A 13,394-nucleotide genomic window follows, 5' to 3' on the forward strand; every position below is an offset into this window, starting at 1 on the left:
TGCTTCCTGGGCCTGCCTGGCTTGGCAGTCAGCATCAGAACCGTAGTTTTTGGGAGACAAAGAGAATAGAATAGGGGGGAGAACTGGTTGAGGGGTCAGGGGCACAAATAATGTTTTCATCAATACCCTTAGTTGCAGGAGGGAATACCAGAAGGAACAGGTCAGCAGCTGTAATTAACAAGTGGCTTAGAGGCTGGTGCAGTCAAAAGAATTTTGGCTTTTTTGATCTTGGGGAACTTTCTATGGCACCAGGTCAGCTGGCAACAGATGGAGTACATCTGTCCCAGAGGAAAGGAAAGATCATAGCGTATGAGAATGGCCTATCCCCCAAAGGGAAAATGATTCTAGGAAGGGAGCTGGCGGGTCTCATTGACAGGGCTTTAAACTAGATTCGAAGGGGGAAGGGGCTGAAACCGGTCCCTGCAGACAGGAGTCTGGGGGTGGTAAGCTGGAGTCAGAGGTGAAACCAGCAGCCCAGCTGAAGTGCATGTACACTAATGCATGAAGTACGGGCAACAAACAAGAGGAGCTGGAAGCCTTGCTGCAGCAGGAAAGTTGTGATGTAGTTGCCATCACAGAGACGTGGTGGGACAACTCACATGACTGGAGCGCTGCAATTGATGGCTACAAGCTCTTCAGGAGAGACAGGCAAGGGAGGAGGGGTGGCCCTGTACATCAGGGAGGCACTAGATGCCATAGAACTGGAGATTAGGGATGATTGAGTTGAGTGCCTGTGGGTGAAAATTAGAGGCAAGACCAATAGGGCAGACATCCTGGTTGGAGTCTGTTATAGACCACCCAACCAGGAGGAGGATGTTGATGAGTCATTCTATAGGCAGCTTAAGACTGTCTCAAGATTGCCAGACCTTGTTCTCATGGGCGACTTCAACCTGCCTGACATCTGCTGGGATCTCAACACAGCAGAGAGGAGACAGTCTAGGAGGTTCTTAGAGTGCATGGAGGACAGCTTCTTAGCCCAGGTGCTGCGAGAGCCTACCGGGGCAAGGCTATGCTTGACCTCCTCTTCACCAATAGGGAAGGGTTGGTGGGTGATGTGGTGGTTGGAAGGTGTTTGGGGTCCAGTGACCACGAGATAATTGAATTCTCGGTTTTTGGTCAAGCCAAGAGGGGCGGCAAGAAGACCTCCACTCTGGACTTCCGGAGGGCGGACTTCACGCTACTCAAGGAACTAATTCAGAGGGTTCCTTGGGATAAAGCCCTTAAAAACAAAGGGGTCCAGGAGAGCTGGACCTACTTCAAGGAAGAACTCTTGAAGGCACAGGAACAGGCTGTGCCAATGTGCCGGAAGATGAGCTGCCGGGGCAGATGGCCAGCCTGGATGGGCAATGAACTTTTAATAGAGCTAAGGGGAAAAAAAGAGGGTGTATCACCTTTGGAAGAGAGGGGAGGCAACCCATGAAAAGTTCAAGGATGTTGCTAGGTCTTGTAGGAAGGAAATTAGGGAGGCAAAAGCACGTTTAGATCTTAGACTGGCCTCTGCTGTGAAGGACAATAAAAAGTCCATCTATAAATACATTAATATCAAGAGGAAGGGCAAGGACAACCTCCACTCCTTGGTGGACACAGATGGAAACATGGTAGCAAAAGATGAGAAAAAGGCAGAGGTACTTAACACCTTCTCTGCCTCAATTTTTACTAGCAGGACAGAATGTCTTCTGGACAGCTGCCTGCAGAGCTGGCAGATAGAGTCAGGGAGCAGTATAGTTCCCCTGTGATCCAGGAGGAAGTAGTCAGAGATCTCAGCTGCTTGGATCCCCACAAGTCCATGGGACCGGATGGGATCCATCCTAGGGTGCTGAGGGAGCTGTCAGAGGAGCTGGCCAAGCCGCTCTCCATCATTTTTCAGCAGTCCTGGCTCACTGGCGAGGTCCCAGAGGACTGGAAGCTGGCCAACGTGGTGCCCATCCACAAGAAGGGCCGGTTGGATGAGCCAGGGAATTACAGGCCTGTCAGCCTGACCTCAGTGCCAGGCAAGATCATGGAACAGGTCATCCTGAGTGCATTAACACAGCACTTACAGGATGGCCAAGGGATCAGGCCCAGCCAGCATGTATTTAGGAAGGGCAGGTCCTGCCTCTCCAACCTGATCTCCTTCTATGATCAGGTGACTGCCTGGTGGATGTGGGGAGGCCTGTGGATGTAGTCTACCTGGACTTCAGCAAGGCCTTTGACACCGTCCCCCATAGCAAACTCCTGGCCAAGCTGTCAGCTCGTGGCTTGGACCGCAACACTCTGAGCTGGGTTAGGAACTGGCTGGAAGGCTGAGCCCAGAGAGTGGTGGTGAATGGTGCCACATCCAGCTGGCGGCCAGTCAGTAGTGGTGTGCCCCAGGGATCAGTGCTGGGCCCCATGCTCTTTAACATCTTTATTGATGATCTGGATGAGGGCATTGAGTCCATCATCAGTAAATTTGCTGATGACACCAAGCTGGGGGCAGGAGTTGATCTGCTGGAGGGTAGAGAGGCTCTGCAGAGTGACCTCAACAGGCTGGACAGATGGGCAGAGTCCAACGGCATGAGATTGAACACATCCAAGTGCCGGGTTCTGCACACTGGCCACAACAACCCCATGCAGTGCTACAGGCTGGGGTCAGAGTGGCTGGAGAGTGGCCAGGCAGAGAGGGACTTGGGGGTGCTGGTTGATAATAGGTGGAACGTGAGCCTGCAGTGTGGCCAGGTGGCCAGGAGGGTCAATGGCATCCTGGCCTGCATCAGGAACAGTGTGGCCAGCAGGAGCAGGGAGGTCATTCTGCCCCTGTACTCAGCACTGGTTAGGCTGCACCTCGAGTACTGTGTCCAGTTCTGGGCCCCACAGTTTAGGAAGGATGTTGACTTGCTGGAATGTGTCCAGAGAAGGGCAACAACTGTGTCCAGTTCTGGAGCCCCTATTACAAGAGGGATGTGGAGGTGCTGGAACGTGTCCAGAGAAGGGCCACGAGGATGATCAGAGGGCTGGAGCACCTCTCCTATGAGGACAGACTGAAGGAGTTGGGGCTGTTCAGTCTGCAGAAGAGAAGGCTCCGAGGAGACCTAATTGTTGCCTTCCAGTATCTGAAGGGGGCCTACAGGAAGGCTGGGGAAGGACTTCTCAGGATCTCAGGTAGTGATAGGACTAGGGGGAATGGAATGAAGCTGGAGGTGGGGAGATTCAGGCTGGATGTGAGGAGGAGGTTCTTCACCATGAGAGTGGTGAAACCCTGGAATGGGTTGTCCAGGGAGGTGGTCGAGGCCCCGTCCCTGGGGGTGTTTAAGAGCAGGCTGGATGAGGCTCTGTCCAGCCTGATCTAGTGTGGGGTGTCCCTGCCCATGGCAGGGGGGTTGGAACTTGATGATCCTTGTGGTCCCTTCCAACCCTGAATGAAACTATGAAACTATGAAACAAAGCTGGGGAGGGGTTTGGAACACAAGCTCTATGAGGAGAGGCTGAGGGAGCTGGGGTTGCTTAGCCTGCAGAGGAAGAGGCTCAGGGGAGACCTTATTGCTGTCTACAACTACCTGAAGGGAGGTTGTAGCCAGGTGGGGGCTGGTCTCTTCTCCCAGGCAACTAGCACCAGAACAAGAAGACAGTCTCAAGCTGTGCCAGGGAATGTTTAAACTAGATGTTAGGAAGAAATTCTTCATAGAGAGAGTGATTGCCCATTGGAATGGGCTGCCTGGGGAGGTGGTGGAGTCACCATCACTGGAGGTGTTTAGGAAGAGACTGGATGGGGTGCTTGGTGCCGTTGATTAGGTGGTGTTGGATGATAGATTGGGTTCGATGATCTTGAAGGTCTCGTCTGGTCTGGTCTGGTCTATTCTATTCTAGATGAGGATTTCCTGGTAGGCTTAATGGGCACATCATGGATTAGGGACACCTGAGATTTAGAAAAACAAACCACTTCCTGCAGCAGGGTGATGTACTTCAAATATACACATGACCAGTGCTGCAGCAGCAATACTTCAGACATTACAGAAAAAGAATTACTGAGGTAGTTTCTATAATCCTTCCTTGTCTGGAAATCCAGGTGCAGGGCTTAGTGGGACAAAAGTAGGTTACACAGATAATAGAAAGTAGCTTTTCTTCAGACAAATACCATTATAGTTGTAAGGATGTTTTGAGGCCTTGGAGAAGCTGTTGTGTGTTCTGTGAAGAATTCGAGAACATCTCCTTTAGAAAGGAAGGGTACCAGGATGATGAGAGCATAGAGCAGGCCTTCCAAGTTCAGTGGCAATGCTTGTTTTGCCAGTGTGTCTCGTTTCACTCACAGTATTTGTTAAGGCTTCTGGCACAAGAGGTGTGAAAATACGGGGCTTGTGACCAAGAGCTGAACTGAGATGACACAGCCAGAAGAAGTGCTCGGGTGTTACTGCTGAGTGACCAGCTTGTAGCCATAAGGACCTGATAAAAATACTTTTGCTAGTCTTCTTTAGTTCTCCATTGTGTGAAGGCAGTTTAGTTTAGATAGCACAGATTATGTTTGAGCTGCCCTTGGGAGTAATGCAGTTCCTTTCTCTCCACAGATATTGATGAATGTGCTACTGGGAGGGTCATCTGTCCACGATTTAGGCACTGTGTGAATACTTTTGGAAGCTACATTTGCAGATGTCATAAAGGCTTTGATCTAATGTACATCGGAGGCAAATACCAATGCCATGGTAAGAACAACTTCTTGTGTGCAGGTAATAAAGCTGCATGTTCTAAAGGGAAATTAATGGTTTAAAGACGGATGTTTGCTCATTGCTGAAATGTTGAAGCAGGTTGGCTTAGGTTACACTGCATTTGTATTTTATGAAAGAGTGGATTATAGAAATAGACTGTGAAGGGGAAAGCAGGCATTTGGCCCTCATTCTTGTAATTGGCTCTCCTGTAGAACCTGGTTGGAAAGCAGAGCTGCTGACCTCAGGAATTCTTTCCAAAGCCTTTGTCCCCACGGGTTTTGCTGTGCACGGGCAGTTGTAGGTTTGGAGCAGCATATGAGCTATGTCTGAGCTGTAACGCAGCTGTGCTCTGTAGTGTGCCCCAAGATGCAAGATAAGAAAATGTGCCTAGAGGTGAGCACACCCCAGCTCCTTCCCACCCAGGCTGACCAACTTTCCTTCTCTGAAAACAGGTGGGGAAGAAGGCAGGGGTTGGGAAATAACCTGTCTCTGTCTGGACATGAGGCTGGAATGCAGCTGGTGTATGCTCTTCAACAACAATGTTCCCAGGCCCCATTGTCTTAGTTTCCCAGGGCCTCAACTGGTTATCATTCTTTTACTGAAAAAAGGAGATAATGAGGCATTGCTTTATGTTTAAGTATGTATTTTGGAAGGAAATCTCCCACAGAGCACTGGAATTTGGAGATTTTTGCTTGCATCCCTAACCACCACCATGGAAATGCCATGTAAGATGTTTGAAGCAATTTGTACGTGATGTAGAAACATCTGTACAGATGTGTAACAGAGGAAGCATTTGATGAACAAAATTGAATACTTATGTGATTAAGAACATGCATTTTCCTACACTCAGTTTATATTTCCTCATCATGTCACCCTTAAGAGGTGGTTATGAAAATAGTGATCTTCATGAACTCAGCAGCAGCCTGCCCACAGCATATCACTGAAGCTGATGCCGAGGCACAAGTTGAGCAGTACCAGGCTTGCGTGTTAGTCCCTTTTACCCTGATGTTTGCAACATCCCATTGATTGGTGACTATCTGCCTGCCTTTTTCCACTGGCAATTCAGTCTTACTGATTTTCTCAACATTAACAACATTTTCCTAACGACCACACCACTGTTTGTGGCTTTGCAGGGATAAGCAAAAAGCCTCTTTGACCTAAAGGGTTCTTTACTGTAGCTTTCTGTTGCAGATGTGGATGAGTGTTCCCTTGGGCACCACCAGTGCGGTAGCTTTGCACGGTGTTACAACACACCAGGATCCTACAAATGCAAGTGTAAAGAAGGGTACAGAGACAATGGAACAAGCTGCACAGGTACGCAGTGGAACCCTGACAGCAAACATCTCCCCTGTGAATGTGCACACTTGGAGGTACAGCACTGTCAGGCTCAGTTTGTCTGAACTATTTTTAATACTTAATAAAAGGCCAGGGAATGTAGTCAGAGCTTCCTGAGTCCTAGCATGCCTTGATAAAAATACCTCTCCCTCAGACGTCTTCATAATTGGAAAGAAATTCACCTCTCCCTGTTCACGGCATCGTTCTAGAGATTGCTTCAGGATGGCAACAACTGAAGGAGCAGGGTGGGTCTGGTCAGACAGTATATGTTACTCATACCAGGTTGTTACATATTCTGCCTCTGGCCCATCTCAGCAGCTCACACCTACTTCTCCACTGCTCCCCAGATGTGAACAGCAGAGGGAGGACTCCTTTGGAAGAATTCCCTGATGGAGAATCCTCTTCCTCACCTTTCTCTTGGAAGCAGCAGCCATCCCCTTTGGTACAGAATAGGCCCTTAGGACACCCCTATGACATCTGCTGAATCTTCTGAAGGACTCTGTGCTCATATAGGGGTTCTGGTCTTATGTGACTCAGTTCCACTGCAGACTTGTTTCCTTTGGCTGTGGCTGTCATGGTAATGTGATCTGGATCTCTCACAACCTGAGTGCTTGCAATTATACATGGACACACTTCACACAAGTTCCTGGGGCATAGTCCTAAGGTGCATTTTAAATGTTAATATCCTGTAATGAACAAACAGCAGAGTATTCAAAAGAAGAGTGGTAAACAGGTGGCACCACCTTTTTACCTGCCATCATCAAACAGTCCAGTGTTTAGCAAACAGCAGCTCCTCACTCTTGCTGTGTTGTATGTGAAACCTTGTGCTCAAAATACTTGACTGGAGTTCTTGCCGAGGCTGTTAAGATCCCCCATGAGATACAACAGGCTTGTGAGCAAACAAAGTTAGAAATAACAAACCAGGTATTCTTGCATTTCATGTCTGCAGAAATTCCCCTTGTGAAACCAAGCTGAAATTTGTTGTCTATCCTTTACAACGTGCTGGGGGAGATGTATTGTAGGCTCTGTCACCGTGGTGTAGGTGGTGCCCAGTTCACCTTCTTGTTCTGGAGCCTGAAAATATGCCATTGCCTTAGTTTCTTGGCATCTAGCAAAGATAAAGATCTAAATGAAGGCCATTGGCTTTGGTTCAATGTCTTAAAAATTATTAATGCTTAGTGACAAGGAGAAAAGTTTAGAAGGATTGGTGGGGTGAGCACTGAAAGAGAACTTTCTTAAGCCAAAGGTATCTATCTGCCCATCCATGACCAAAATGGCTGTAGCACTGGAGTCTTACTAAACTCTCCTCTGCTGAGTGCAGACTTGTCCAGTCCAGAGAGCTCCTTAACACACACCTTCCTGCCCATACTATTTTACTAACAGTGGGGTTAGGTAAGTATTTACCACCTCTGACTGAGAGCTGATGCTTGGGAGCAGATGGGAATGGAAGTCTCTTTGCCTTCAGTCATTCTAAATCACCTCTAAACTGCTGTAATAAGAAGTAGCAATTAAAGGGATGTGATAATTCAGCAGTGCTGCTGCTAAAGTATGTTTCTATTAGTGGAACTATTCAGAAGAAGAGAAATAATTTGAGGTTCTCCATGTCATAATGAAGTATATTGTTAAGTTACTGGAGAGAGAGACTCAAATGTCCATTTTGGTCCCATTTTGATTCTCTTTGCAGTTATTCCTAATGTTATGATTGAACCACCTGTTCCATATCATAAAGTCAAGGGCAGCAGCATGCTCCCAAAGGGAGGCAGTGGTGTAACCAATAGGATTCCTGATGTTGGAGACACAAGGCAACCCCTCAGACCACCCTATGTACCTGCTATTGTTACAGAGAGGCCAGTGACCAGGCCAGCAGCTCGTCCTACACCCGGGCCAACAGCTCGTCCTACACCCAGGACAACAGCTCGTCCTACACCCGGGCCAACAGCTCGTCCTACACCCGAGCCAACAGCTCATCCTACACCCAGGCCAACAACCCGACTGGCACCAAAGTCAACCACTAGGTACGTGCCAGTGACAACAAGACCAGTAACAAAGCCACTGACGAGGCCTCCACCACCACCGCCACAACCTACAACATTAAGACCTACAGTACCACCACAAAGGTATCCTCTAACCACTGAAGAGCCATTACACGTTCCTGTTGAAACGACATTTTCCCAAGGAGTTACAGATGACAACAGGATACAGATAGATCCTCAGAAACCCCGAGGAGATGTCTTCAGTAAGTAATTTGACATCTTCTTTCATTTATCAGGACTGTTGATGCAGTGAGGTGAATGCATGCAGTGTACTGGTAGGTTTTCTTGGAATGCTTTATCAGTGAGAGCCAAGATGTGAAACTGAAAGAGTTCAGGTGGTAAAGGTGCACAAATAATTGTTTTTATTACTGAACAAAAATGTGTGGAGGAAGTTCTGGGCCAATTCAGTCAAACAACATCATCTTTTTTCTGTCTGAAATGATTGGTGAGTATATTGTACCATACAATTACTTAACTTAATTACACTCTGAGATGAAAGCTGTGGGGAAGAAGTTTTATTGAAAAGAAATGTAACTCATAGTTAGTGAATTCAGATTTCAGAGAGGTGAGATTTGCTCTTAGCATATTTCTGTAGCCTTAAGAATGCAAAAAATGGGACCATGTCTGATTACCTGAAGACTCTGTTGTGTCACTTTATTGTATGAATTCAAAGAGTTTTGGATGTTTATGACAGAGCAACTGCAAAGTTGTGCAAAGATAACATAGAGGCTGATTTTATGGACTGCCCCTGAAAAATGGATGTGAAAAGCTGAAGATAGTAAAGCTTCCCATGGCATGAGCACACGTCATTTAAGAGCGGCTTTGAAAGCTACAGCACCATTTCTGTGCCAGCTTTAGCGCATGCCACAGAAGACATTACTGGCACACGCAGAGTTACATGTTCTCTGCCAAGAAGTACTCAGCACCTAATTTCATCTTCAGTTCTGCGGCTAATTTTAGAGAGAGGGAAGGGAGTGCTGCATCAGCCCTTCTTCTTTAGTGTGATCTACACTAAAGCTGCTGAAGCAGTGTAGTAGGAGGAAAGGTTTGCTGTCTCAGAGCAGGTGTATAAGCATCGTGGGAGGTTTTTTCCAGTTGCTTTGGCATCTGTGTGGTGACTTCTTGGGGTCTCTTAGGTCATTATGCAGTGAAATATTTTGTTTATTGTGGGAAATGGTTTGTTTTGCTGATGACATTTAATCTGTTGCAGTCAGTTTGATACAATTAAAATGGAGATAAAACCTAACCTAGAATTTGGGGCTTTAAGGCCAGGATGGATGGGGCCCTGGGCAACCTGATCTAGTGTGAAGTGTCCCTGCCCACGGCAGGGGGATTGGAACTAGATGATCCTTGAGGTCCCTTCCAACCCTAACAATTCTATGATTCTATAAATCCTGCTAGTAGTTGGTGGAGTGTGCTTTTGGCTTTTGTGAGGTTGTTTTGCAATCTGTGTTGTTAAAAATCTGAAAAAATGAAGTTAAAATATAAAGACATTTTTATCTATAACAAGAAATGCAGTGAAGACTCCCCAGACTTCATATGATTGGAACCAATAGGTAAAAATAGAGTGTTATGTAGAAATGATTCTAGGATCTGGCACTGCATTTCCCAGGCTGTCTTGTCCTGGGACTGTTCTCTGGAATTCTGTAGCAGAGGAGCAGTTCTCAGCTGTTTTCTTGAAGTCATAGCAATCATCTGTACTATTTACAATTGGTTTCCTTTGTTGTCCCTAGAGGCTTAATTTTGAAGCTAATGCTTTCAATACCTGTGCTTCAGGTCCAGAGGTCTGGAAAGTAGGGAAGTGTTTGTTTCCTGACTGTAAGATTATATTTTGTAGAATATTCAACAAACACAGGAAAAGCTGATCACTGCTAAGTATCTATCTACTGTTTAGGCCAGCTGCCCACCTTTGGGGTTTGTGATATAGACTAGACTAGACTAGACTAGACCAGACCAGACCAGGTTGGAAGAGACCTTCAAGATCATCACATCCAGCTATCATCCAACACCACCTAATCAACTAACAAGTCTCCTCCTGAACACCTCCAGCGATGGCGATTCCACCACCTCCCCGGGCCACCCATTCCAATGGGCAATCACTCTCTCTGTGTAAAACTTCCTCCTGACCTCCAGCCTGAACCTCCCCTGGTGCAGCCTGAGACTGTGTCCTCTTGTTCTGGTGCTAGCTGAAAAGTAACCCCCATGGGCTACACAGCTTCAAAGGCTTCAGTGCACAATACAGCAGGGACAACAGGTCAAGCACCAGCAACTGTAATTGGGCTAAACCTCACACACAGAGCACTGTAGCCAGCAACCACTGGCCATGTGCTGAAGACCTCAGTATTTAAAGCAGTGTTAAAGCTGGGTTATCTTCCTTTTTGCTGCCCTTGGGCTCTGAAGCCTTTAGCCAGCCTTTGAGAAAGCAAGGTGACAGTACCCATGCTTTGCTCAGGCATTGGAAGGGGTGGTAATCCTGTGGGGCAGTCCATGGCAAAGGGGTGGTTGGTCTGCTGTACACTGACAGGTGCCCTAGTGCCCTAGCCCACATCCTGCAGCCATACTGGTGGTGTAGGATTGGGTCCACAGCAAAAGAGGAAACGTGCCTGGGCAAGTGTACTTGTTTTCTGCAAGCATCTCTCCAACTGTAGTTTTTAATTCTTTAACCTTCTCCTGAGCTTACCCTTGGTGACTTGTTGCTCCTTGTTTTTTCACTTCATTGTTACGTGACATGCTGTCTGTCCTCACCTTTCACTTCAGAGCACTCCTGGAAGTGCTGCCCTGCTTGAAATCAGCTGCGGTCCTGTGAAACGGGTGGGTTCAGTGGTGACAAAGAGAACAGATGATAATAACGTTGATGCTGCTACTTAAATGCCTTTGCAGTTTTTCAGAGATTCTGGGTGGTTGTAGTTTTTTTACCCCTTTCCTAAAAATGCCTGCAGTGACTTGGGAGCTGCTTTTTCAGAGAACAGAAAAATCACTATTTTTTAAAATGGAATTCCTACACTTGGCCTTTGAACCACTTAGTCAGATGCAGACAGTGGAATCTGGCACCGAGGATAATCTTCTGATATGGATGGGGGGGATGGCAATGAAGGAGGAATGCAGCAATGGCTTAATGTTTAACTATTTCAGGACTGACACAAATTACAGTGAAGTGCAGGGGCATCTTTTCTGGTTACTCTCTAGCAAAGAGAATGAACTTCTCATGAGGTAAGACTAAGAATTTCTGCTGCCATCAGGAGCTGGGTGATGAGCATGAAAAACAAACCTAAAGACAAAGCATGTTAGCAGCTACCAGGAGAGTGAGGACAAAACCCTTTATCTGTGTTAGAAGACAGTTCAGCAGCTTTCCTTTTCTGCCATTAGTGGAGCTGAATTAGATATTTTTCTTCTCATAGCAGCTATTAAAAACAATGAAAAATGGGATTACAACTTGTCTCTTTCTAGTCCCCTTTTCAATGAGTGAGAAGTTCTTAGTGCAATAAATGCAGTTAGGTGACCCTTAAAGGTGTTGAAAAAAAGAAGGGTGGAAGAATGTGGTTTTTCATTGGAGCAGCTTAAGTTTACAACAGCATTTCATTTGACTTCACTGTCAGGCACCTATTAAAATGGATTTGTCTCAATACTGAAGCATTTAAAGTAGGAACTTTCTTCCTGTTTGTACTCTGGAGCTAAATCCCAAGATCCTGGATCCCCAGATCTGATGTGCTAGCTGCTGAACGCTGTTGACTTTAGCTGCCTTCCCCTGAAATTCAGTTGTCACTCTGCACCTCCTGCACAGCTGCTCACAGAAAGGCAGGCAGGTTACTGTTCAGAAAATCTTCTGGAAACATATGGAATGTTTGGTTTAGGTCACAGTTAATGAGTATTGTAACTGCTTGAGAAATGCAGGACCAGGCCTTAGAATGGTTGCATGCCAGCACCGGCTCTCCCCTCTCACACAAGCAGTACTGCAGAGGGTGGGACAGGCCAGCAAAGCCCTTCTTGAAATCCTTCTGACTGCAGAGTTTGAGGCAACATATCCTGGACACTACAGGTTCCAGATAAAAGGCTGCAATGTATCTCTCTGTTGCCCTTTCTTAACTCAGCACGTATCAAAGTCGTGCCTGGAGTAAAAGAGGACATACTTAGCCTTGTTTGCCAAGTCAGACTGACCTCTGGACTACTCTTGCATGTAGCCATTTTCTGTTAGTTCTGCATGAGCTCTCGGCACTTGTAGGTTTGGGGTTTTGTTTTCGGAAGTGGTATTTAACTTCCAATCGTAACTACTCAGTCAAAAAATCTTCCTTTTTTGTTGTTGTTTTTAATAAATGGGAAGCTTGGTCATGATTGTTGAGTAGAGTGGAATGGCCTAAGAATGCAGAGGCCTGCGTTGCTAATAATCTGAAGCTGCACTCTGTTTTGTTTTGGACTTGCGGTACCAAACCAGTGATTATTCTGTAATTAGAAATAACCTGACAGAAGTGCACAGCATCTCTTATACTCCCCAGCCTAGCCATTGGCAAGTTGAAAGTCCTACTCTTTTCCCAAAGGATGAAAAAGCTGAAAAGCAATCAGCCTTATGCACTTGTTAAATGTTCCCCCTCACATTCATGCATCTCTGAAGGACTCAGCTTGTGAACTTTGAGAATATGCTAGTGTTGATGTATTGGCTCACTCAGGGCTTAGAAAATTCTCCAAGAAAAAGAAGCCAAGTTTATATTTAACAAGCTTTATCAAACCATTGAAGTGAAGTGAAAAGCAGGCTGATACGTTATATAAAGTACACAGAGAGGGCTTGGAAAGCTTGCAGAAAATAACTGTGCCAAATAGTTTCTCCCACGATCGCCACTCGATGTGTTAGGGACTGCAGGGAAAAGAAGTGCACACAGGGATCGTGTTCAGAGGCCTGCATCTCCTACCCTGACTCTTGTCTGGGGTCGAGTGCACATTCCTCTCCTTAGGCCTGAAGTGACTGGCTGAGAGCTCTGCAACACGTTCTTCTAGGGGTTCATAACAACAGGGTTTGGAGAGGACTTCAGAGAGTTATGTTTTTATAGAGCTTTAATTATAGGCAAGTGTATTAGCTTTAATTTGGAGAATGCTTCTTTGTGTGCATGGTTGTGACTCCAAGTCTTTGTATAAAATGGCAGTTCATTGGAAAAGAAATTCCTGTTTTTTCCTGCAGTATTCTCCATAATCAAGAGCTATGAGATGAGGATCCACAGGGCAAGCACATAGCTTGAAACTGTGACCCCCTGAGTATCCTACAAATCTCAGAGCATGACACTGGGCTTCCTCCCTGCTCTCTGCTATGGTAGCTCATTTAGAGCCCTCTAACTACTACCCGTGAGTCTGGGGCCTTTGGTCCCCAAGAAGCCCTTGAGGT

At 46.5% G+C, this 13,394-nt stretch overlaps 1 protein-coding gene across 3 annotated transcripts in view; it reads left to right on the plus strand.

The window, feature by feature from the left end:
- NPNT (nephronectin) overlaps positions 1-13,394 on the plus strand; it is a 57,532-nt gene that overhangs the window by 33,031 nt on the left and 11,107 nt on the right. For 2 of the 3 annotated variants that reach the window (XM_068136870.1, XM_068136871.1), the window contains 3 exons: positions 4,521-4,655; positions 5,850-5,972; positions 7,678-8,229. In XM_068136870.1, the coding sequence (XP_067992971.1) occupies positions 4,521-4,655; positions 5,850-5,972; positions 7,678-8,229 (810 nt within the window). The remainder of the gene's footprint in view (positions 1-4,520; positions 4,656-5,849; positions 5,973-7,677; positions 8,230-13,394) is intronic. The other variant, XM_068136872.1, reaches the window with a different exon arrangement.

This window comes from Melanerpes formicivorus, unplaced genomic scaffold (assembly GCF_026170545.1).
Source record: "Melanerpes formicivorus ecotype bairdi unplaced genomic scaffold, bMelFor1.0.p_v2 SCAF_4, whole genome shotgun sequence".
Lineage (NCBI taxonomy): Eukaryota > Metazoa > Chordata > Aves > Piciformes > Picidae > Melanerpes > Melanerpes formicivorus.